The 27,629-nt window shown below is 39.2% G+C and overlaps 1 protein-coding gene across 1 annotated transcript in view; it reads left to right on the forward strand.

Moving 5' to 3' along the window:
* Positions 1 to 27,629, forward strand: part of syne3 (spectrin repeat containing, nuclear envelope family member 3) — an 83,147-nt gene that overhangs the window by 18,658 nt on the left and 36,860 nt on the right. Inside the window, exons 6-9 of the mRNA XM_049596240.1 lie at positions 2,799 to 3,158; positions 15,953 to 16,089; positions 21,460 to 21,634; positions 24,625 to 24,807. Coding sequence (XP_049452197.1) covers positions 2,799 to 3,158; positions 15,953 to 16,089; positions 21,460 to 21,634; positions 24,625 to 24,807 — 855 coding nt within the window. The remainder of the gene's footprint in view (positions 1 to 2,798; positions 3,159 to 15,952; positions 16,090 to 21,459; positions 21,635 to 24,624; positions 24,808 to 27,629) is intronic.

Below are 27,629 nucleotides of genomic sequence, written 5' to 3' on the forward strand. Positions count from 1 at the left end.
TGCTATTGATAACAACATGTTGGTTTGCCAACTTGTTGTACTGGAGAGTGGTCAGCTGGGGTGTTACGTCATTCCAGCTTCCGAGGTAAGGGACGCAAGATAAACCACAGACCTTATTTGCGGTATCTAACCAAAAACCGATTGATATTGAGATGAGAGAACAGGAAGTGCAAATATGCTAACTCACGTCTGGATTTTAGGACTCATTCCTGTAGCATTAGTGTTGACAGCAGAACTTGTTAGGACACAAAGGAATGAAAAGCATATATAACACTGCAGTACTCAAAATATGAATCCAAAATCTGTCGAATCCCACTGCAAAGCTCAGGTGATTTATATCTTTTTTTGAGTGTGATATTACCAACTGCTATGGAGTCTGGAGTGTGCCACCAGCAAAATAATACACCTCCACCTAAAATCATTGATATACTAACCACCTAAGAAATTTCCTGAATTAAAAAAGAACACAATAAATAACGTAATTAATATTAAGATCATATTTAAATATGCATTTAAAAGATCATTAAAACAAGGCTTGTGGGTGGTACAGTGCTTGCACAGTAAAGAGAGCGTAAATGAAAGCAAATTTGGAACTGCTAAGGTTAACTTATGACTTTAAAAAAAAAACAACAAATCACCCCTCCCGTCGGGTAAGTGACGGTGGCCCCGTAGGACAAAAAGCCTTGCGCAGACAGCAGAGTTTTTCGAGTTTTTCAGGAGTATCTAGCGACGAGGTGAATGTTTATTTAGGAATCTAAACCATGTTACCGTATGTTATAGCTTTCCAGTGAGATATAGGTTATCTGTGAGATATATGTTAGGAGCGTTTTATTTCTAATTGTTTTGGTAACACGAGTAAACATTAGCACAGTGGTGCCAAAATAACACATTTTATGTGATAGTCACTGCACAGTGCGGCAAATATAAGTTGGTATGATTATAATATATGTGTTTCCAGAGTGTTCTTCCACAGGATACAGGGAGATGAGGAAGAGGGAGTGGGAGAGGAGAAAGACCAGGGAGAGGAAGGGGGTGAGGGGGTAGAGGCGTTGCAGGAACGGCTAGGCAAAGAGGTGTGTCTCAGCTACCCAGAGGAAAGAAGAGGAGGAGAGGACGGTAGCCTTCACAGCAGTGTGAGAGGAATCAACAGATTAGGCTGTAGGTTAGGCTAACCATTTAGCTGTAGCTCTGGGATAACGTTAGCTAAGGCTAGAATAATGTTAGCACGTAAACGTAGCCGTCACTCGAACTTAGACGAGAAGGAAAAGTAGTTGCAAACATAAAGCCAAAATGATTTTAAAATATCAGATTGAATTACCTGTCTAGCAGAAAGCAGGCAACCTCCGCATCCTTTGTGAAGTCCTCCTTCAGGAGTTCTTTCCACCTGGAATAAGCAATGCCAATATTCACTTGCGCAAAACGTGTGTGGTCCTCCATTTAAAGTGCGACAGAATCATAAAAGTACATCTTCACCTTAACTGTCTCCAGTGACGGCAAGTTCTAGGTAAACGCGAAAGACGAAGCGTGTATATCACTTTTGGCCACTGTATTCAAATATGGCAACACAATTACACATTGTAACTTTAACATTAATTTTTCCATTTGATGTATTTTTCCAAAGTTAGCTTTAAGCTAACAATTTTAAATGTAAAAATGCTATTTTCAAAATAATTTTAAAATGTTGCAATTTACATTAATTACTGACTTCGGAAATAGTTGTACCTCTGGAAGATCCCATTGTCTAGTTGCATAAGCCTCTAAGGTTGTGGCAGACTTTTGATTTGTTACGTGCAAGATGTACTGAGCTTTATTAATGGCAACTTAACCATGCTTAAAAAAAGCTGAAGCATTTGTAATTAATTAATAAATTAAGCAGTATTTGTGTTTGAAAATAGAAGGTGAGTGCAGCAGAGTGGTGAGTATCACATGACTCAGGCAATTCACACAAGCCATGTTTCCATCAGCCTGTTTAGATGCGCATCTAGAAGTATCGCATTGGAAAATTATGATGGAAACGCTAAAATTCGAATTAAAATCCCCTGATTCGCACAAACTTAAATACGCTCGCTTTAGCCAGGTTTTGGTTGATTTGAAAAAATGTTGATTTTCAAAATGGTGGATGGAAACAGTCTGACGTAGCGCACTTCTCTCCATGGTGATATCCACACTCCGGGATGGGAAGGTGGTAATGCATTTACAAGCTGGTTGCCAGAAAACGTAGAAGAAGAAGAATGCGAGACTTGTTTTGTTTCCAGTTCTGCGGAAAACTCGTGCGAGTTCGTAGTTTTCACCAAAGTCCGTACATTTTATGGAAACACACAGGATCTGTATTTCTTTAAATGCGCATTTCCCAATGATTCAAATCACTTTTGGATGGAAACATAGCTAATGGCACGCTCCCTCAAAACTTGAGATAACTGTGTTATTGTGTTGTGTGATTGAACTGCACATTGTAGAGTGTCCCTTTACTGTGAGCATCCAAGGGCACACCTGTGTAGTAATGATGCTGTTTAATCAACATCTTGATATGCCACACCTGTCAAGTGGATGGCTTTTCCTGGAAAAGGAGAAGTGCTGACTGCCATGTGTTTTAACAAATGTGTGTCCAAAATTTGAGAGAAACATTTCTACTGAGTCTATGAAATAGGTCTTAGATCTTCAATTTAAACCTGTTAAAAAGGGGAACATAAACAAAAGTGTTGCATTAAAATTTTTGTTCATTATACTTATAATTTGGAACCAAGCTGTAATCTTCAAGCCAACACACTGAAATACTGCTTCTTCTGCCACTGCATCAGGCTCTGGACGATAGCGTGGCTGGCGAGGAGAAGACCCTGCAGCATATCGAGGGAGCAGCAGAGGCGGTGAGGGCCAACACTTCTCCTGCTGGGGCAGAGGTGGTGGTGGAAGAGGCTGAGGAGCTGAGGCTCGGCTGGCAGAGGCTGAGGCAGGGCCTGTGTGAGGCTGATGAGGGTCTGCGCTCCAGCCTGGACTCCCACAGTCAGTACATGGCCAGATGCCAGCGGCTGGGAGAAGACATCAGCCATCTCAGGATGCTGCTTCAGGGGCTGGACAACGAACTGGAGGAAGGACGCGGGGCTAAGGAGCGCACTGACCGGACCGAGGAGCAGATGGTGGGCCAGTGGAGGAAATACACAGTAGGTTTTCGAAACATACTGGCAGTATTATAAGGTTTAGTGGGAATGTGGTCTCGCTGCAGGAAATGTATTGTGTCATATGTATTATTGGCTACTCAAGTGAAGTACCTTTGAACCTGGGAAGTATTTCTGGTATGTTATTCTCACAAAGTTGTAGATATACAGTACAGGCCAAAAGTTTGGACACACCTTCTCATTCAATGCATTTTCTTTATTTTCATGACTATTTACATTGTAGATTCTCACTGAAGGCATCAAAACTATGAATGAACACATGTGGAGTTATGTACTTAACAAAAAAAGGTGAAATAACTGAAAACATGTTTTATATTCTAGTCTCTTCAAAATAGCCACCCTTTGCTCTGATTACTGCTTTGCACACTCTTGGCATTCTCTCCATGAGCTTCAAGAGGTAGTCACCTGAAATGGTTTTCCAACAGTCTTGAAGGAGTTCCCAGAGGTGTTTAGCACTTGTTGGCCCCTTTGCCTTCACTCTGCGGTCCAGCTCACCCCAAACCATCTCCATTGGGTTCAGGTCCGGTGACTGTGGAGGCCAGGTCATCTGCCGCAGCACTCCATCACTCTCCTTCTTGGTCAAATAGCCCTTACACAGCCTGGAGGTGTGTTTGGGGTCATTGTCCTGTTGAAAAATAAATGATCGTCCAACTAAACGCAAAGCGGATGGGATGGCATGTCGCTGCAGGATGCTGTGCTAGCCATGCTGGTTCAGTGTGCCTTCAATTTTGAATAAATCCCCAACAGTGTCACCAGCAAAACACCCTCACACCATCACACCTCCTCCTCCATGCTTCACAGTGGGAACCAGGCATGTGGAATCCATCCGTTCACCTTTTCGTCTCACAAAGACACGGCAGTTGGAACCAAAGATCTCAAATTTGGACTCATCAGACCAAAGCACAGATTTCCACTGGTCTAATGTCCATTCCTTGTGTTTCTTGGCCCAAACAAATCTCTTCTGCTTGTTGCCTCTCCTTAGCAGTGGTTTCCTAGCAGCTATTTGACCATGAAGGCCTGATTCGCAGTCTCCTCTTAACAGTTGTTCTAGAGATGGGTCTGCTGCTAGAACTCTGTGTGGCATTCATCTGGTCTCTGATCTGAGCTGCTGTTAACTTGCGATTTCTGAGGCTGGTGACTCGGATGAACTTATCCTCAGAAGCAGAGGTGACTCTTGGTCTTCCTTTCCTGGGTCGGTCCTCATGTGTGCCAGTTTCGTTGTAGCGCTTGATGGTTTTTGCGACTCCACTTGGGGACACATTTAAAGTTTTTGCAATTTTCCGGACTGACTGACCTTCATTTCTTAAAGTAATGATGGCCACTGGTTTTTCTTTAGTTAGCTGATTGGTTCTTGCCATAATATGAATTTTAACAGTTGTCCAATAGGGCTGTCGGCTGTGTATTAACCTGACTTCTGCACAACACAACTGATGGTCCCAACCCCATTGATAAAGCAAGAAATTCCACTAATTAACCCTGATAAGGCACACCTGTGAAGTGGAAACCATTTCAGGTGACTACCTCTTGAAGCTCATGGAGAGAATGCCAAGAGTGTGCAAAGCAGTAATCAGAGCAAAGGGTGGCTATTTTGAAGAGACTAGAATATAAAACATGTTTTCAGTTATTTCACCTTTTTTTGTTAAGTACATAACTCCACATGTGTTCATTCATAGTTTTGATGCCTTCAGTGAGAATCTACAATGTAAATAGTCATGAAAATAAAGAAAACGCATTGAATGAGAAGGTGTGTCTAAACTTTTGGCCTGTACTGTATGTACAAAAGATATGACTTACACCGAGAGTGTGTGTGGTATTTCTGTTTAAACCAAGCAAAATCCAAAGTGGGACGGAGACAAAGAGCTGTTGGCTGTTAGGTACAACAGGACAAAACGCCGCCCTTCTTGCTAGGGTTGGGTGATTTGATCATATTTACTCTGAGACAATTAGCAGGTTTAAATGTCTGGGCTTTAAACATTTTTCTGTGTACATGCACTGCTGCATATAACTTTTAATATTATATGCACCAGATTTATATGCCTCCGCAGCTGTAGCCAGGAGTATTATGTTTATGGGATGTCTGTCCATCCGTCCGTATATACATACACACATGCATCTGTCCGTCCATCCGTCTGTCCGTTCCATTCTCATAAACATTGAGAGCATTTCTTCAAATTAGGCACACATGTCCACTGGGACTAAAAGGATCAATATTGGTGGTTGAAGGTCAAGTTCACTGTGACCTTGCAGCCTCCTCATTCGTGTGAACAGGACATCTCAAGAATACCTTGAGGGAATTTGTACAAATTAGACAACTTTTAGACAAAAATGAACTGATTGGAATTTGGTGGTCAAAGGCCAAGGTCACTGTGACCTTGTATCTGTCTCATTCTTGTCAATGTGATATCTTAAATATACCTTTAGGGAATTTCTTTAACTTTGGCACAAACATCCAAGAATAAATCCATTAGAATGTGGTGGTCAAAGGTCACTGTGACCTTGCAGTCATCTCATTTTGTGAAGGCAATATCTAAAGAGGGCATTGGTGGAATTTTCTCAAATTTGGCACAAATGTCCACTTGGACTCAAGAATGAACTGATAAGAATTTGATGGTCAAAGGTCAAAATCACTGTGAACTCACAAAACATGTTTTTGGCCATAACTAAGGAATTCGTATGCCAAGTATGACAAGGTTTCACACAAATGTCTTATATAATAAAATGATGACATTATGTGTCCAAGGTCAATTATTCTGTGCCATCGTAATGTTCTGCAGAAACCCTTTTCTGGCTATTAATTAGCGTCATATCTCAGGAACAGAGGGGGAGACATTTGGTCAGATGTCAGTTGGTGACTCAGGTCTTGGGTGTCCACCTTGAAACTGAGTGTATAGATCTTCTGTGCTGCCCGGGGAAGATGTGTGGAAGCATTAATGTTTTCACAGACATGGATTTAAACTGTAACTGCAACTTGATGGATACACAGAGGCCTGCAGTTGCATGGCAGTAATTTTTTTTTTCCCTGCCCTATATGGTGTATTTGTCCTTCTCTCTTGGCATTTCTGCCACAGCCTCGGCTGGATCTAACAGAAGAAAGAATTTCAGCATTGAATGCAGCAACATTTTGTTTAAGGCAGTTCAAATTTGAAGAAATCATCAATTTGCTCTAATGTAATTTGCACTGACCTTCCCCATTGCTTTTCTCAAACACTGTACAGCTTTCACATGGTCATAGTCAGGGTCATCTGACATTATACATTCAGCAAACCTCTCAAGAAAAACATTTATTCATTTAATTTTCCGTGTGTTACAACATCATTTGAGCTGACTGTCCCTGTACAGTAATGTGAAGTGAAAGGTGAAAGAACTTTATATTTGATATGGCCATAGAGTAATTTTGAGCAGAAATCCATTGTGCTTCTCAGCACACCTATTATGGAAACTGTTTTAGGGTATTAGCACTTGCACATGCTGATGTCACAAATTAATGAGGTATTATTTAATATTGCTGTAATGCTAGTCTTTCTTTGTCCTTTTGGGCAGCTTTAAGTACCACTGCCTTAGCAGCATGAATAGATGGTGTAGCCATTGGGCTGTGATGCTTTGTCCTTTCTGGTTTTTCAGTTTATAAGAGTTGGCAGCCCTGCACAACATATTTTCTTTACCAAGTTGCGTGCACCGATGCATGTAGGGGGGCTAGGCATCAGCATACTTGTGAGTGCAGGAGGGAGTGTGCTGGTGGAGGAGCTCAGACAGATAACATATATAATGTTCAAAAACTCAAAAAGTCACAGGTGAGGTAGTTATATGTCCTAAGTACAGCAATGTGTGTGTGTATGATATGTGTCTTAAAACAATCAAACTATCTAAGCCTACAAAACCATGCCTTTTGATGTCATTTACAAGGTGCCATTTGTTTAATCGTGGTATGCAGGCAAGCTGTAACCATAGTAACAACAATAGCGTGTCTACATGACTGTGAGTCGGCTGCCCTCACAAAGTGTGGTGTTTCTATTGCAATACAAATTCTGAACTTCTTAAGTCGTACCCCTGATAAAACACCACCCCCATAATTTAATAAAAAAAAAAACTAATACTGAAACTGATACCAATAAGAATTAAACTGAAACTTAACTTGTTTAAACAATGAAAACTAAATAACTAAATAAACTTAATTTAAAAAAATGAGATGAATGTGAGCATGAATAGTTGTCTGTCTTTATGTGTTAACCGCGTGATAGTCTGGCGACCTGTCCAGAGTGTAAGCGGTCATGCAGAATGAATGAATGAATGAATGATAAACAGACATGCTAGTCTGTTTATATTATCCATGAACAAGTTGGTATAGTAAATTGACAACTTTGCTGTCATTAAGTCCATTTTCAGCTGCCAAATTCAGTATTTGACATTTTTTGATTCTCACTGCTGTGGACACAGCTTGAGTTTTGACGTATGATAGCCAGCTATACTTTAGAATCTTTGAATCTCTTCTCCTTTCTGGCACACCAAAATATTTGCAATCCATCTGTCCTCCCCTATTTCTTCTCTCTTTCTTGCTATTATCCATTGTTCTTTGTGGTTGCACCCATTCAATTTGTATTTCTTTTTCTCATTGTCCTTTTGATGCCTTCATTCAATACCTTTCCTCCTTACGTATACATCAGTCCTCCTCTAGTCCCTCTTAGAGATGATAGAATCGTACATGTTCTGACATGATGACTCTTGACTGGATTCATTTTCTCCATCACAGTTTATGTTACCACCTATCTCACATGCCTGGCACGCTGGAAACAACATTTTGCAGCCCTGCCAGTGAAGCTCAGTTATCACTTCAGTGGATCCACTGAATGCCTCAGAGAGGTGTGGTGGAGTCACAGTCAGATTATTGTTTCTGTCTGGGTCTCCACACTGAGACATATGTTCAGACATTTGTTTTTCTAGTAATACACTGCTGGTTGTGGATTGATAGGAAGAACTGTGTAGTAGAAAAGTGAGAATAAACGTGACAAGCTTTGCCACTACAGAATTAACTTCCATATGTTTTTATATGCATTTTTGCAGCATGTGGCAGATAAAGGGCACAGTCAGCAGGAGACAGAATTCACAATTCACATAGAATCTTCCAGAGAAAGAGTTGTGTACCTGTGGACCTGTGGAGCCGCTTCTGTTGGGTGTGACTGGAATGCTAAATGATCTGGTGGACTCATCTGTCTGTCATCTGCTACAATCTAGACAGGCTGTCACCTCACTGTGACACAGCCTGTTTTTACTTTTAGTTTAAGAAGTGAAATGGATTGTAAACAACTGCAGTTTGTAGAAATTGCAAATATTTGATTGAAGCCAAAATATTTTACCACTGAGAATTTGCATAAACAGATAATCGAAAGAAATGCCAAACAACAGAAGAACATGCTCTGGTAATGGCTCTAACCTTAAAGAAAATACCATTGTGTGCTCTTATTAAATAAGTGTGTTTAATAATTCATGAGAGCACGTTGCTGGGAAGAAGGCTTTCTAAACTGTGTGGCCTCAGTAAAAACAAGAATTTCTGCTTTGAATGTTGGATATATATTTTGGTTATGCCATATATCAGATCTGAAAATGGCTTTCCACTGCCAGTCCCCATCCAGCCTGACAGAGTTTGGGATGATCTGCAGAGATGAATGACCCCAATCCAGGTGTGCAGAGCTTGTTGTGTCATACCTAAGTTAGTCTCATTCAGCGGCTATGGACTGTGGTGACAGCCTGCCAGTGGGGCACTGATTTCAGAAGGCATTCTCTTTCCTTTTCAAATCCCCTTCTCTATGGGAATCAACAACATCTGAGTTAACATCTTACATGCTGAAAATGGCAATTTTTGACAAAGATTTGGATCGTGCATTAAGGCATACCTGCTTTGGTCTTTCAATTAATAGTTCTAAAGATCTTCAACCAATAAAACAACTTTTGAATGCACCTCGGAAAAGCCCAGACCCCGTCTGGCAGGACTCTCATGCCCAGTGTTGATCGGTTTTATGGAACGGCCAGTCAGAGCCGAGGCCTGTACTATGAAGCCAGTCCAACTTAACCAGGATATCTTCTCACCGTCTGGTTTGACTAACCCATCACATTGGCCATCTGGATAACTGGTACTAAAAAGCTGGTTATCAACTAGTTCAGTCAACTCTGGATTTTCCTATCCAGCCACGAGCGCGTTCATGTAAAAGGGTTGTTAATTGCAAACGTCATCATCAAAACCCTGAATGAAGGAGGCTGCTTCATATGATATGAGATGAAACAGTAATGACAGTAGTTTGTAGACGAGACAGCAACATGTCAGTGGCATGGGATTTTAATGACAAACAATAATTTTAATTCGGAAGATCTAGAAACACTGAAAATACTATCCACATATTCACCGTCTTCTGAGACTTAAACTCAGTGCAGGTGTCAGTGAGCTATGTGAGAGTATTTTTTTGCTGTTTAGTTGGATGATGATAATACTATTCTGAGTATGTCACACAAAACTCCTTAAAATAACACCACACTGTTTTTGCTGCTGAAGTAAAGAGTGGAAAGGTAGTTAATGACCAATGAGGTCCATTTGGTTACATTTATAACAAGAGCCAATTAACAGTGTGTGGATTATTTTAATAATAAAATAATGTCTATTTTATCCTAGTTCTCATCACACAGGTGCCTCATGTTATTTTGAGCTGCAGTGATGGAAACAGATTGTAAAAGTAGCAGCACTATCACTGCGGACTAAAGTAAACTTAATCATCTCAAATCCTGCTAAAATCATGTGTTTAGTGTGTAAACGATCTCTCCATTTGGTAGAAGCTGGTTTTTTTTTTTTGAAATTTTCTTTTTATTTGGAAAAGCAAATATTTACAGTTTTATTTACAACATTGCAATCATTCCCTGGACCCCAAAAGTGTCATCTCCCTTGGTTTATCCGCCCCATTCCCCTTGGTAATTGGGTAGAGTGAAGTCCAAGTGTCCTTTCCATGCTGCTCTTCCAAGTTATTTTAAAGTCATTCAAGTATTATATCCAGTGAACAGAACCAGGGGAGCTCACTTCCTGAGGGATCTCAGTTTCACATACAGTGAAAACAAATAAACAAACAAAAAATCTTAAATAGAATACTTATTCAAGTGGTGCACACAAAAGTATTTTTAATGAAGAGTGGATAGTCACAAATTACAAACAGCCTCAAGTGAAATCAGATCTTACAGGTTTTGTGTACTCAGTCCATTTGGACCAAATCTGATAGAACTTTTCTTTTTGTACTCTTAAGGAAAATGATAGTTTTTCCATAATGTAAATTTCTTGTACTATATCCATCCATTCCCCAATGGTGGGTGGTTCTATTCCATTTTCTTGTGATAGTTTTTTTTACTAGCTGCCAATAATACATAAAGCAATTTTTTATCATTCTTGTTCCAATTGTGAAAGTCAATATCTCCCAAATACATTGATTCATAGTTGAAGGTAATATTCATCCCCATTACATTAGTTATATGTTTATGGATTTCTTCCCAAAATTTTCTGATAACCTGGCAGTCCCAGAAAATATGAAAGTGATTGGCTCCACTAGTGCCACATAGTCTCCAACAAAAATCACCATTACCCTGATGTCGTTTCTGAATGGGTGTGATAAAAAATCTCACTATGTTCTTCCAACAAAACTCACGCCATATGTTTGACCCTGTTGACCTCCACTGTAGCTGACACACTCTTTCCCAACTCTCCACCGAGATCACTGCCTTTCCTTCTTTTTCCCACTTCTCCTTTATATATATTGTACTGTCTTGTTTTGATTTTTGGATGCCATTGTACATTCTGGATATAATTTTGTTGCAAGACCGGGACTTAAGCTGTGATAAAAATGTCTGCAGGAAGCCTGAGTTAAGTTTTACTAAAGCTTCTTTCATGTGTTGATTAAAATAGCTTCTAACTTGCAGGTACCTGAAAAAATCCTCTTTTCCCAACCCTTGTTCGTTTTGCAGAACTTCAAATCTCTGGAATGCCCCCTTGTGGATAAATGAATAATAGGTGGTTAAGCCCTTAGGGATCCATCCCTTAAATCTGTCATCATTTTTGTTTGGTTCAAAATCCGAATCGTAGGCACACCACCTCAGGATTTTAGACGCGTGCGATCCTCTTGCAATTTCTTATCCGTTAGTAGGGCTGCTACTGGTGTTCCTTTCACCCTTGTGCCTTCTATATCTTTCCAGCCTGCAGTGTATATTGGTGAGAGTAAACAAATTAATGGTCTCAATTGGGCTGCATGATAATACTCTCTTAGGCAGGGAAGGCCCATTCCGCCCTTTTCTTTTTTCAATTGCAAGGTTCTGTATTTAATCCTGGCCTTCTTCCCTTGCCAAACAAATCTCGATATCCACCTGTCCCATTCTAAAAATTGTTTAAGTGGTATTTCGATTGGCAGACACTGGAAGAGGTAAAGTAGTCTTGGCAAGATATTCAACCTAATTGATTCTATCCGAGAACTCAAACCTAGAAAGGGAACAACATTCCACCTTTGTATGTCTGATTTTATCTTTGAATTTAGGGGTCCATAGTTGAGATCAAACATTTTTGAAAGATCCTTCGGCAGTGTGACTCCCAGATACTTAATGAACTCTGCATCCCATTTCCAATTACATAACTTTTTGATCTCCAGTGGTGGGTCATAGTTAAAGGTTAAGACTTGAGTTTTACTAATATTGATTTTGTACCCAGACACTAAACCGTATTCCTTTAACATTTTCATCAATTTGGGGAGTGTCTGTGTGGGTTGCGCTAAACTAATCAATAAATCATCAGCAAAAAGAGCCACTTTCTCCTCCCCAGATGCCATTGTTATCCCCCTTATATCCGAGTTCTGTCTGATCCACTGGCTCAGTGGCTCAATAAAGAGGGCGAAGAGGAGTGGCGACATACAACATCCTTGTCTCGTACCTCTTTCCAATGTGAATGAACGAGTTAGATCTCCATTGACTTTTATCTTGGCTGTTGGTTTATCATATAGTGCTGCTATTGTATCAATTATAGTTGTATGAAAATCAAATTTTGTTAATACCTTATACAGGAAGGACCATCTCACTGAATCAAACGCTTTCTCTGCGTCTAAACTAATTATAAGCGACTCCAGCTTTTGTTGAGTGACCTGTCTCATAACATGCAGTGTTTTCCTGATATTGTCTGTCGTCTGTCTCTGTCTGATGAAGCCTGTCTGGTCTTTGTGTATCAGGTCTGGTAGAATCATTTCTATTCTTTTGGACAGGATAGAGGTGAACAGTTTATAGTCAACATTTAGAACGCTTATTGGACGATAGTTCCCACACTCGAGTTTATCCTTCCCCTCTTTCGGAATGATAGATATTATTGCATCCCTCCATGAGGGGGGGATCTTTTTCATTTCCAGCACCCAATTAAATGTTTTTAAGAGTGTTGGAAGTAATTGGTCCTGCATTATTTTATACCACTCCGGGGTGAAACCATCCGTCCCCGGGGACTTTCCTCCTTTTAGCCTTCCAATTGCTGACTGTAGTTCTTCTTTTGTTATTTTAGCTATCAATCTATCGTTTTGTTCTTTTGTGACCTTCGGCAAGTGTATCAAAGATGAGAAAGCTTCTGTCTGGTGATCATTGTTCAATTGGGGTTGAGAATATAGTGTTTTATAGTAGTTTTCAAAACATTGTTGAATTTTCTCTATACTGGTTTCTATCTCATTTGTCATGGAGTTTCTTATTTTGTGTATAGTTCTCTCTGCTTGTTGCTTACGCAACTTATATGATAAAAGCTTCAATGATTTCCCCCCTATCTCGTAGTATTGTTGCTTTAAGAACAAGAGTTTTTTTTGTATTTCCTGTGTGTTTATTTCATCTATTTCTTTTTTTAATTCTGTAATTTTGGATTTAGTCCCATCTTCAAAGGTTTCTGAATGTTCTTTCTGAAGTTTCTTCAACTTACTCTCCAGGTTCTTGAGTTTTTGTTGCCTAATTTTCTTTTCACTTGCCGAAATGGCTATTATTCTACCTCTAATCACGGCTTTCAAGGCATCCCAGAGTATGGATGGAGTCACCTCTTTATTATCATTAAATTCCAAATACGATTTAATCTCCATCTTCAGTTTGTCTTTAATAGTTGGGTTATTTAAAATATTCGAGTTCAGCCTCCAGAGAGTGGACCTAGGCTTGCTATTGAGGTTGACTGATAAATAAATCGGGCTATGATCAGACAGAGTGGTAGGGCCTATCTCGCATTGATCTAGTCTATAAAGGTCTTTTTTGAAAGTGAAGAAATAGTCGATCCAGGAGTACACATTGTGGACGGCTGAGAAATGTGTAAAGTCACGACTAATTGGATTTCCTTCTCTCCACACGTCCACAATTCCCATTTCTTGCATCAAAGTTTGAATTTTCTTACTATTGTTCTTTGCATCAGGTCTGCCGTTTGAAGAGTCTAATTTCGGATTTAGCCGAATATTAAAGTCCCCCCCTGCATATTGAAATCCCTTGACTTTTTATTGCCATTAATTCAAATATGTGTTTATAAACAGGCCAATCGCTACCAGGAGGAATATACACATTAATGAGACTTGTCACTATTCCCTCTATTTTACCTGTAATAACAAATCTACCTTCCTTATCTTTATAATCAGAGATATGTTCGTAATTTAGTGCACTAGATATCAGAATTGCCACTCCTCTCCGTCTCCCCGAATCATGTGAAGAAAAAGCGACATGTTTAAAACCCATTTTATTTAATTTGGCATGCTCTAAGTCATCTAGGTGGGTTTCCTGCAAGAATGCTATGTGGATTTTATCCTTTTTTAGTTTTGACAATATTTTCCGGTAGAAGCTGTTTTAAAACCAGTGGAAAAATAGCATCATATAGGATCCTCTTTTTAGCCTGTCACTTCAGACTTTCATTCATGGATTCTTTTTTCTTCAGTGATCTGATTGGTCAGATTTCGGGACGTTGACAGGTTGTGATCTGATACCCGGAAGTTAACCTGCTCGGGAACGGGTTAGCTGTTCAGCATTAGTTACAGTGGTGATTTATCCCAGTAAAAAGAGAACAAGCTTCGTAGTATTGAAAACCCAGAGTTAACCCTGAAGTTACCTCCCTAACTTCAAATCCTGCTTCGTAGTACAGGCTTCTGATTTGCCACATCTTTTAACTGTGGCAATAGCATGTGCCAGTGACACTGACTTCACCAACCCAGCTGACCACCAGCATTGTCAGATGTTAATATTTGGTTGAATTTAGGTTGTGATGTCAGGTAACTAAAATTCAATGTCAGGGCAACGTCTAATGTCAACATTAATTTTACATAGAATACTGACCACAGATGACATTGATATTTAGTTGGTTTTAAGTTGTAATGGTAAATTACTGAAATCCAATGTCAGTGTTTCCCTTACCATTATATTGGGGGGGGGGCATGGCAGTGGTTGGTTGGCATTCATGAACACACACACGCCTATGATCAAATCCAAGTTTCCCACAGCCTTCTTCAATCTAGTGTAGGTTTTTAGTAACAAGGTTTTAATCTACTCACAGATTTACTAACAATATGTATTGTCAGATTTCTCTGAAAACAGTGCATTCATTACCAACATACTGAGTTAGTTAGGAGATTTGTCAATGAAGTTTGTTGTGGTTTTCACATTAGTGCAGCTGTGCTTCTCAATGGTCTTTCTTCACAGATGTGTTATAGCACGACTGCAGCTGATAAAAGTAATTATGTCTGCGTTTCATTTAGTCGTGCCAATTAGCACCCAGCCAACAATAACAGTTGGTGCTTTCTCTGTGACAAACCTGAGGCAAACTTACTCATTGATAATTATCTGCAGCTGTGTCATTTTGTCCATCGTGACAATAGTAATGGCTGCAGACTGTTTACATGAGTCATTTCCAGGGATTTGGTATTGTGCATGCTGGTGACTGTCATATCTACAGACAGAGCCATCATTGCTTTCATTATTTTGCACCTGTACTGTTCTTGCTATGACTAGTCAAAATATGCACTGCAAGAAAGGTCTGTTGTCTCAAAATGCAAAATACAACAAACATGGAGGAGGCACTCAGTGCTGAAGGGAGCAGTGAGCGATGGTGCCACAGCTCCAGATAAGATAGCTCACAAAACATGGAGACATGGTAACAAAGTGTCAGAGAACACTTCCAAACCTTATTTTGAAGATTTTGATATTTCAAATGTGTTAATTTTCTAAAGTCACATTGATCGTTACACACCTTGTGCATTATTTTTCTTTGTACTACGTACATTTATTTTATATTAACATTTAGATTATCAAAGCTTGTGTGCTGTTAACAGCAGTACTCAGCACATTAATATTACTGTGGCAGTAAGAAGGGTTGCCACTGTGCTCTGACTAATAGATGTGTTGTCCATATAAAGACAAGAAAGTCACACTCAGAAATGTGTTATCTAATAGGTTTACCTAATCATTTGCCTGGCAATACACAATTTATTGATTTTGTTTTGTTTAACAATACGCGATGCACTAGCGAGATGTCGCAAGAGTCAAGTATCTGGGACAGTTTCAAAATTTGCTAAGATGACCCCCAAAAAGTTGAGTTTCAGATATGACACAAGAAACTGGCATATATATCACAGAACTAGGCTATGTAGGAGGGTGACTTTTTGACTTCAACATGGCTTGTGAGTGTGCAACTCAGACGTATGTGGTAAAAATCACACTCTTTGGTTTGCTGCTGATGTGACTTCAAGCTCACTTTGCGTATGTTTCAAATGTGTATCTTGCAGGGTGTGAGGAATACTCTGGCAGGGGAGGAGTCCCAAGTGGAACTGCTCAAGGCTCAGCTCAAGGAGCTCTTCAGGTTCTCAGAGGACTCGCGCCACCTTTCTGATGATGTCCTGGCTGTTGTCAAAGAACATCAGAGGTATGTGACAGTAAGCCCACTGCTGTTTAGAAACCCTGAAAATCAAAATCTGGGATAAAACCAGTGATATTTTGCTGATCTGATGACCAGCTTTGTGTCATCACAATGAGGGTAGTAAAAAAAATACAAAGTTAATTCCATTTTACCAGCGGCCAGATCTCCCTGCTGTTCTCCCAGCTCACACTCGTCATCCAGCAGATTTTGGCTGGCTCTGGGGCTGTTGCTCGAACTACACATTGTACTTCCAGATTTTTGTATGCCAGGAACCACAGACACAGAGTATAGAAGTGGATTGAGAGATAGCCGCAACTCTCTCTCTCTCTCTCAAAAGCAGACCAAAGTCTTATCTTGCCTCAGATGTTTTGCGTTTCTTGAAGACGTTTCGCCTCTCATCCAAGAAGCTTCTTAAGTTCTAAATGAGTGGTACCAAGTTGCAGGCTATAAACCCTGTGTGGGTGGCTTGCAGAGTCGTATGGGTCACACAAGCTCTTAGTTTCAGAGTTGTCAAGTGAAAATGGAGGCTGAAAAAACTGAGATTAGACAGTAAAACTAGACAGTGCTAATGAAATATAAACCAAGATTCTGTTACTGCGTCGTCTGTTTTGCACCTAAGATGTTTTGAGAAACATATTTTAGCATACTGTTTAACTATAATCCAAGATCACTTGTTCCCAGCCAGCTGCCATATTGTTTCCTGATAGGAAACTGGCATTACGTCACCCACCAGTGGGAGCGGTTATTGCTCCCCTGCAGCACAGTGTATTCTCATATTTCCGGTTTTTCCACCTCTTGAGCAAAAGCAAATGCCACAGCCTTTTTCCTCTGTTTTCTCTGGTCATATAGCACCAATTTCAAAAGTATATGTGTCTTTCTGCTGCATAGACAGCCCAGGTTTATCAAAAGACAGTCTTTCCAGCAGTGACATACTTCTTTTAAGGGAATTTTTAACACCCACAGCAACAACTGCCTTCAATAATATTTTTTCTGATTGTTTGTCATGGCTGTTCATTAAACTTCCTTAAATTAGATCTACTCCTTATTCCTCATTAAACATCCAGAATCTATGAGTATGCAAACATTGTTAAACTGCTGGACACAAGATTCCTCCCACAAAAGTCAATTTTCAGTGTTTGTGCACTGACATCTTTAAGGTTCCACATCCCACATACGTGAGTAGCATATTGGACCATGATCGGCTTCCAAACTAGTTATGATGTCAAAAACCCTGCTGGTAAGTTCAGGTGTAAAACTGAGAATTTTAAAGAGCACAAAAAATGTTCCTCCTTCAGCAGATGAATGTGAAAACAAACTCCAACAGCACAGTAAAGAATAATAACCACAACACATTTTTACTGGAGGGGACTTTAATATTTGCATCTCAATAACAAACCACCCTCACAATCTGACAGTCCTTAATGTTGCCTGTGACAAATGCTTCCTTTGTCAGAAGGGAATTGCAACTAAGTATGATTTTATTTGAAATGGCAAAGATTTTTTATCATTATTTATTATTATAGCTATTTTTTTTTCTTTTTTCTTATAACAGTGTTGCTCTACTTTTTCTTAAAGGTACATTACTTTCACTTTGTCTACTTGTAAATCATTTGCAGAGCAGATTTTTTTAACCCAAATTGTTTACTATTATATCAACAAAGCTGGTTGTCTTTTTCCTCCTTACACTTTATGTTTTTTTTCTTTTAATGTGTTACTGTCAGTAACTGTAAATCTGCAGAGTAGTGCAAAACCATCAGCAGGATTGTGTATCTTGTAACCAGCACGCATGTACACATGCAAGTGGAGTGAGGCACTCAGACAAAACACACACCCACTTATTAAAGCATTGCTCCACAGCACTTCTAGTGGTCAAAACCTCTATGCAGTAACTTTAATTCTACAGGGCTTAATTAATCCTTTAACTGTGAGTAAAGCCACACTGAAAATTAAATTTGATGACATATGATTGCCAGTAATGTATACAATATGATTTTGATTAAGCCTGAATGACATTCATCAGTCTTTTGTCTTATAAGTCTTCCTTGTCTTGTTTGTGCTTATATGGGCCCTGTGGTTGTGGAGACGTAAACCCCGCTCTTGCTGCTAAAATTTACTGTTTTGTCAAATAGTCTTCAGGCACTGCCCACTCGGCACACCGCAGGCGAACATTGGTGTTGTAATAGTGCGGACCCAATGTTTGACTGTTTTGTACAGACTTTTTTTTTTTTTTTAAATAACCTTTTTCCCCACTTTATCAGGACAAATGTTCAGACATCTGTCAAACATGATATTAGTTCATCACAATATGCAGATATTGCAGATGAACATTAATATCCAGGAATTCACATTATAGACACCACTGACTATCCTTGTAACAGTTCAGCCACAATTTATTTATCATTCAATTATTAATTAATACTTAGAATTCCTTAAAGACATTGCTTGCAAAAAGTGTTTCCTTGAGCCAGTTGATAGCATGCTATGCATACACATACATGCACATGATCAGGATGGTACCACCTCTGCCTCATTTTGAGCCAGGGACAACCCTGTTCACAAGTTCACATCTGTCTAAATAACATGTTTCACCGCAGGAAAAAGAGCCATAAATACTGTGTAATATATAGTAAATATGGGTGTGCTGAGAGCAAAATGTCTAATTGAAGCCTCAGTGGGCAGAGTAATAGCTAACCCCGTATGAAATATTTACAGTCAATGAACAAGACTGATTTTGTGTGGATGCTGGAGACAATCTGCTGCCATTCTAGCTGATGTGTGTCTGTCACAAGGACCTCTCCTCTCCATGCAGTGGATCTATTTTGTGTTTCTGAAGCATGAAATTCACTTGTAGAGTTAGATCGATGCCTCTGTTTGTATTGACAAATGACTTACAATAAAAATTTATCACGATAGTTAAGTCATGGTAAAATATTATTGCAGTTTTAAATGTGTTACTATATGCCGAGTATTGTGATAACATATATTGCAATTTGTTACCTTTTTTCAACTGCTAATTATGTCCCTAAAGGAAAGCTTTGGTAACATCTAGATAATCTAGTAAGTTAAAGTTTTCAGTCTGTTCATGTCACGTCATTTTTATTGCAGCAAACTGTATCTGCTGGTCTGAAAAGCAGTTGGTGTTATTATTCTAGTAAGCTACCTAAAGTTTAATTTGTATTTGTAATGTTGATAATTCATATTAAAAAAAAGGTACTTTGCATCTGTGCATCGATACAATATTGCCATATAAAAATATTGCGATACTATGCTGTATCGATTTTTTTCATCACCTCTCGTGAGAAGTAGGGGAGGGGCCATTGGCCCCCCCAATTTATGCCCCCTGGCCAATATTCGTCATAATTTATGGATCAGTGTATTGGCTGGAGTAACATACACAGTAACTCTGTTTTTCTTTTGTTTTATTTTTTTCTTGTAGTTGGAGAGAGAGAAAGAGAAGTAAATAGTGAGGGATGGGAACTCCGCTCTGTCTCCCCCTGTTGTGTTTTTTTCCGTTTGTGCTGTGAGAAAATGGAGCATGGTTAAATAAATACTATTACCAACTGTCGCTATCAAGCTCCAGATAAAATGATTTTATGATGAGGATGTCGTCAGGCAAATTAACAAAACTACAGATGTATAATTTAAATTTGAGATGACATAGGAAGTTAGAAGCAACAAAAGGTTGTCATATTCATGCACAGCCACAAAGCACTTGTTACCATCTAATTGAATCGGAAACATGCAGCTATGCTTGTAGGACAAGAACTACTAGCTACATAACTCTAAACTCTGTAGTTGTACATGTGGCTGCTGAAGAACAAACGCTCAGCTTGAGAAATGTTTCCAGTAAACACTGAATCTGCGACAGAGCCATGACACAGTCGTGATTGACCAGGTGCAGAGCCAGAAAAGGATGCAGCTACATGCTGTGTATATTCAGTGTTAATGTAAAGATATATATATATATATATATATATATATATATATATATATTTATATATTTATATATATATATATATATATATATATATATATATTTTACAGTCAGATGATTAATTGTTGCAATATGAATATTAAGGTATTTTGACAAAAATATCACAATATCTCATATTCTCCATATCATCCAAGACTAATTATGTAATTATTTTCTCTTTGAGTGAGATGATTATAAAGAAAACCCGATGAAGTCTGTGGGGTTATTTAACAGGGATGTCCCGATCCAGCTTTTTCACTTCCGATCCAATACCAATATTACAGCCTTGAGTTCTGGCCGATACCGATACCAATCTGATCCAAGCGCGTATTATACATATTCACTTATTTTGTTGTCAGTCATGTTAGAAAAGATTTGATCAAGCGATATTACTCCAACAAGTACAACTACTTAATCAGGTTAGTTAGAATGATCCACAACAGTTGGTATGAGAAACTGACCCCTTTATTGTAAACAGGGTTAAATAAACAAACTTTAAACTTGAACATTAACATTAAATAAAAAATATAGCTGGTTTGCTTTGGCTGCTTTGGCCCCTTAATAAATAGAAAATAAATCAACACAAGAAATCTTTAAAATGTCTAACATTGAAATTAAAATAGCAGCAAGACTCCACACACTTGTGCTTTGGCCCCCTAATAAATAAAAAATAGATTAACTCCACAAGACATTGTTGGCATTTAACAAACAATGCAGCCTTTCCTTTTCAGTTATTTTAGTAGTGTCAGTGCCAGCCTGGTGCACAGGCACATAATATTGTACAACTGTTTAAACAAGCAATAGTCCATCCATGGCTCCAGTTTCACTAATTGTGCCCAAAACAATGCCATCAGTGCTCTTTACTTAAACAGTAAGAGTGTAAACCAAATAAAAATATCACTCTCAAAAAAACAGAGCAGAAAACAAATAGTCAGTTAACTAAGTTGACGGCTACTCTTCCTACCCTCCATGTGTGTCTGCATGCTGGCCTGGTGGATTGATAGTAAGTGCTGGAGGGATCACTGGAATGGACTGCTTGAATCGTGGAGCGCTGGGCTGGCTGGAAAACCTGGAGCGGCTTCCGTGAAAAACTGGATTGGAGATCTTGGATCGGCATTTTTCCATGCAGTCCGATCCAATGCCGATGCACGTTTTTTGCTGATATCGGCGTGCAATACTGATCTGAATATTCAGTATTCCCTATTATTTAATAAATGTGAACTTACGAAATATACTGATAGAAGCCACTCATTGTGCCATGATTTACTTGTGTTTTCCTTTGCTAGATATTATTTGGCACATTTTTTTAAACTACTACATGTACAAAATCAGCCTTGTAGGTAAGTTTAAAATTGTTTTGTAAAAGTTCTCTGCTGTAAATTTGTTGTGTGCTCCTGTTGCAGTGTGAAATGCAGAGCGACGAGGCTGTGTTCAGAGTCAGAGTCAGGCCTGAGAAACATCCTCCAGGACCCGCTGCTGGTCTATGCACAGTGGAGCCACATGGTGTCTCAGGTTCTAGAGGCCTCTGCTGAGGTTACTGACTTCTCCCACATTGCCATGTTGGTCCAGAACATAGAGGTAAAACACACGTTTCCTTAAAGCAGCAATGATTCATAGTTTTACAATGACAAGGTATCACATGACAATGTGTAATGGGAGTAATGTGTAATGAACCTACAGAGAATTATCAGCTGAATGTGCAGCTCCTCTCAGCGTTACAGAGCTTCATATTGATGTTCAGCTTATTGTTTATCTGCAACTTTACTGTTCTGGATTGCTCTCACTGCTCTCATAGCACAGTTTTTTTTCATTACGCACGGCTGTAGATATTTATAGTGTCTGTACCACTAATTTATATTCATCTGCAAACCAGCATGGTGATGAAATCGTAATCATCATTATTAATTGTCAGAAGGATGACATGTTCAAACAGGAAGTACTTCACAAATCAGGCTAACATTAAACAGTCATTAACAGGGAGATAGGCAATTGTTCAAATATAAATAAAAAGTTAAATCATTTAAAATTATTTTTTGTAAATGCATCTTTGATTTAGATTTTACAGAACACTGTGTAGCCAGCAAAAATAATAACACAATGAGTGAAATAGACAAAGAACCTAAAAAAAGGGTTACCTGTCTCTCAAAGTATATTCAATCTCCTCCTCATCATCTTAGCTGCAGCTATCTCAGCTAATACTAGGAATGAGGATCATATGATTTTAACAATACTGCTACTCTTACCGATACTGCTTATTGATCCGGTTCTCTGATTGGTTCTTTTGGGGGTTTTTAATGAAACAAAATACGAACAAAATTCACAGTATATGAATTAACATTCTCCTACAGTGTTGTTAAGAATTTATTTTAATTCAAATTTTCACTTTTATTTATAAACTATAATAATCATCAATAATCCTTTAGTAATTAATTTTACCTTTTATTACTTTTCTTTCTTTTTTTGTAAAAGTGTGTCTTTTATATTTTATTGCTCTGTAAAGCACTTTGAATTGCCCTGGTGTATGATGATGATGATGATGATGATGATGATGATGATAGTTTATTTCGGTCCAGTAGCGTAGCAAGAAACACTTCCAAAATCAATAGATACATTTTACAATGGCCGAAAAGGTGTAGGCTGAAGCTAATTGTGCCTACCTTTTTTACATTTCACTTAAATGTCAAAACAAAAAAACAACTGCAACAACAAAACATGACATAACAGAAAACAACCTGTAGACATGACAAAACAAGAGAACAGAATGCACTAGACGGATACAACTGCCTTGCCCCTTGCCTTATAAAGCCCAATATCACAAATCAGATTTTGCCTCAGAGGGCTTTACAGCATACGACCCCGCCGGAAAAATTTCTTGAAACCTCAGCAACCTGAATAAATTACTTTGATAGACTTTCACATACCTGAGGTGGATGGGGTGACGGGAGGTGAACTACAAGCTAGGTGGCTAGATTGTCTGTGTTTCTGCCCTTACATGCACAGGAGTTATTGAACCTGTGGCAACAAGCAGTGTCAGCACCAATTCTTGTGAAGTATAACCATACTTTGGAGGGATTTGCTCTGTGTGTGTGACAGAGTGACAGAGCTGGCCCCGTCCTGCTCCATCCTGCCCCTCGCACATGCAGCAGGCTGTGAGGCACCAACACAGAAAGCTCTCTTCTGGATTGAATAGCAAAAATAGTAATGAATGTCTTAGTCGTATTGCAAATCTGACACAGAGTTGGTGAGATAAAAACTGTAGAAGACAATGTTTGTTACCTAAATGAACAAGAAGTAAATCTTCTGAATTTCTCAAATACCGATAGCAGAGCTGTTATTGTGGGAGCTTATCAATACTGCAGTCTTTGATAATTTGGACCGGGGCCCATTTAATACCAGGTTTTGGTACCCATCTCTAGCCAATACTGTGTGTACGGTGGTCCGTGGTCTGGGTGAGATGCACATATTTTCACTGCACATTTTTCTTTTATAAGTACCAGTTTATGTGTGGGAAAAGGTGTGCACACATTGTGTATACATCTGGGGCATGGTGTATTGACCTCAGCAGAGACTCATTGACAGTTTTCATAGCAGCCCACATAAAAGGAATCAAACAGGCAAAGGCACCAGAGTTTGTTTGAAAGCATCTATAGCACAAAAAGGGCTGAAGTCTTGAAACTGTGATCCTCATTACACATCCAACATATCTCCACTGTGCACTTTCTAAATTACACAGAATACAGAATGCCTGTGGTTGACACCCATCTTTGATTTTCTCTCAGATACATATTTTATGAAACTGCAAGAGCTTTCTACCAGACAGAGAAAGCTGAGACGTCTGATAAATAGTCTGGTAATGTCGCTAATGTCAGGGAATTTTATAAATGACTCAATCTCACAAATATACTAAACACATTTTCCCCCTCACAGAGTTATTTTAATTAGTTTTCAGCCCAGTGTTCAGCCCACCTCAACGTGCTCTCACTGTTATTATATCAGAGACATAGAAGGAACAGTCAGAAACCTGTTCAGCCTCAGCTTTCTCCCCAAAGCACCAAACCTGTCTCACTCTACTGTTATACCGTCACAGGGAAACAATGGGAGAAAACAGTAATACATTGTCAGGTTCTGATTAAGTGTGTCCAAGCGTCACCAAGTAAAAAAACAACAGAAAAAGCAATTGGATGGCAGATCAGTAAAATAACATACCTGCCATCCCTCTGCTGCCTACACATTTACACCCTTCTAAAAAAAAGATCAGAAAGATTTATAACTCTCCAATTTCAAGTCTAAAAGACATTTCACAGCCAAAGCTTGTGTAAGAGTTGCATCACTGTGGCAGCGTACGCTATGTATAAAGTTCTGTATGAAGTTATGTACGGAGAGATTTTCTGAAGTTGAACCTAAAATTATGTGTGAGTAACTGTGGATTCGATTTCAAATGAAAGAAAATGCACTAATACTTGAACACTCAGTGGTCAGGAGTGTGGAGCACTTAAAGACAGGTTGCCTAAATAAAAGTTTGAAAACAACAAACTTCAAATGTTCCTCATTTCTGTCCTTTACTGTAGCGTCTGCTGAAGGACAGCGTTCAGCTGCAGGAGCGTCTCAGTCTACTGCAAGTGAAGGGGGACCTGCTGGAATCTGTGTTTGGTCCCGACAGGTCTGACGGCCTGCAGAGCGAGCTGAGTTCTGCCATCCGGAACAGAGAGCTGCTGCACACTCAACTGCTGCAGAGGAAGAGCAGGCTCCAGGTGCTAACATACTACTGTTGCACATTTAGCTTTACTGCATCTTTCATTTGAATGTAAAGTGTCCAAACCCACAGGCAAGAAGATGATACAGCAGCTGGATTTAAAATCATTTAATTTTTTCATGCAGTAGATGTTTACTTGAGTAACCAAGTGGTAACCACTGAGAGTTTATGATGAATTACTTGCTCCAAGAGCCAATCAATCATCATAGATCCCCATGTTAAATTGCCTGACTTAACAGCAGAAATAACCATGTTTAAAGCCTAGCACAGGGAAAAAAAGTCAGTTATGGTCTCTATAGCTAATTTCCCTGTTTATGACAGCTGTACACAGGTGAATTTTTATATAACTCACCTGTTCAAATGGTATTAAGGCTTAAAGCTATGGATAATTAGGGCATGTCAGTTTTGAGTAAAAGGTGGTTGCCATCCATTTAGAAGTCACTACCACGGTGAAAAAGTTAGTTAGGTAGTGTATCCATAAAATAGCCCCAGATTCCCAGAGCAGAGGCGTAGCTGAGCCATTGCTTTCTCAGTGTGTTTTCAGTTATAAAAATTAACTGTCATGTTTTGGTCATGCAAAAAAAGTCTCATTCAGCGTTTAGTTGTACTAAAAGACACTCTAAGGAGTCAGATCCATTTTTCCAGAAAGCACATTTTGTTTAATTGGTTTTAAAGGTCCACTGTGTAAATTTTTTTTTTTTTTTTTTAAGATATTTATTTGAGCATTTTGCCTTCAATGAACAGGACAGGTAAGCGTGAAAGGGGGAGAGAGAGAAGGGGAGTGACATGCAGCAAAGGGCCACAGGCTGGATTCGAACCCAGGCCGCTGCGGCAACAGCCTTGTACATGGGGTGCCTGCTCTACCACTAAACCACCGACGCCCCAGACACTGTGTAAAATTTAGGGGGATTTAGTGGCATCAAGTTGTGAAAATTGCAGGTTGTAACAAGCTCAAACTTCTCATAATTAGAATTCCTTCAATGTTCATTGTTTAGAAAGTTTTTACTGGGAGCTGAATTTTCCTCAGAGGTGTCTTCCTCACCAAAACAAACTAATCTGATGATTTAAAGGGGTAGAAACAATGAATAAAGCAGTTTCACCTCACAAATCAGTGTTTTTCCTATGCTGTTTGGCATGTCAGAGACAGGCTGCTAGCCTAGCGCATAATGTGTGCTCACCTTTTTTCTCTGATAAGTTAAGATCCAGGCTTTTATGAAGTGCATTATCTGCAGAGGTCTCTTCCTCTCTAAACCAAATGGGCCAGGTGATGTAAACTGATAAAAACACAGAATAAAGCAGTTTCTTGTTACTAAATTTGTGTTTTTCCTACACTGAGGGGTGCAGTAACTATGGTGGACAACACGAAAACATAAATGGCCCTAACCAGAGGCAGTGTTTGGTTTGTCTATTCGGGGTTACACTAAAGAAAGCATATTTATTATATTATATTCAATTTCTGCCAATATATCCCCCTAAATTCTACACACTGGACCTTTATGTCTGTTTTTAGATAGCAAAAAAATAGCTTTAGTATTAGCATTACCACAGTTGACCATAGCTGTAAATGAACTTTCCTAACCAAGCTAGCAGCACGTGTTAGGGTTATCAATTCAATTCAGTCAATCAATCAATCAATCAATCAATCAATTTTATTTATAAAGCCCAATATCACAAATCACAATTTGCCTCACAGGGCTTTACAGCATACGACATCCCTCTGTCCTTATGACCCTCACAGCGGATAAGGAAAAACTCCCCAAAAAAACCCTTTAACGGGGAAAAAAAACAGTAGAAACCTCAGGAAGAGCAACTGAGGAGGGATCCCTCTTCCAGGACGGACAGACGTGCAATAGATGTCGTACAGAACAGATCAGCATAATAAATTAACAGTAATCCATATGACACAATGAGACAGAGAGAGAGAGAGATGCAGGTAATGACAGTAGCTTACAGCAACATTAATGAAAGTAATAATATTATAGTTCTGGTTACTGCGGTACAATATGTTGAAAGTATGTATTAATACCTGGCAGTATACATGTGTGACAATAATCATATGTGTATAATAACAGAAGAAGTATGATTAATGACTAATGATGGCAGCAGCAGCAGGAGGCATCTGGCGGGACCACGGCAGCAGCACAACCACACACGTCACGCTGTCCAGGCACCGCTGCGGTATGAGTTAATCTGAGAGACAGTGGAGCACAAAGGCTCCGGAGAAGAAGCCGAGTTAGTGACATCCAGAATGGCCGAGTTAGCAAGATGCAGTAATAGAATAAGAGAGAGAGAGAGAGAGAGAGAGAGAGAGAAGCTTAACTATAAGCTTTATCAAAGAGGAAAGTCTTAAGTCTAGTCTTAAATGTGGAGACGGTGTCTGCCTCCCGGACCGTAACAGGAAGATGAGAGGAGCCTGATAGCTAAAGGCTCTGGCTCCTGATCTACTTTTGGAGACTTTGGTTATCTCCCCCCCAGCTTTTTTTTTTTTTTTTTTTTTTTAATGGTGCTTACATCGTTGCATTTTTTTCCATGTTATTTTTGTATGTGACATTTTAAGCCGTATCTCAGTTGGTTGGTTTATAGTCATCGTCATGTTATGAGAACTGTAACCCAGATTTCTGACATTCAGCCAGACGGTCTTTTTTGACGCAGGCAGTTTTTGGTCTGCAGTGTTAAAAAAAGTATTAGCATGGCACTCCTGTAACATCCTCCTGTTTCCTACATTACCCACAATGCAACTCGACGTCTGGCAGTTCTGTTGAGATTCAGGTTTGTTATGTTAGCAGTAGCTAATGTATCCTGGAATCTACAGGCTCCCAT

Source organism: Epinephelus fuscoguttatus, linkage group LG14 (assembly GCF_011397635.1).
Source record: "Epinephelus fuscoguttatus linkage group LG14, E.fuscoguttatus.final_Chr_v1".
Taxonomy (NCBI): Eukaryota; Metazoa; Chordata; class Actinopteri; order Perciformes; family Serranidae; genus Epinephelus; species Epinephelus fuscoguttatus.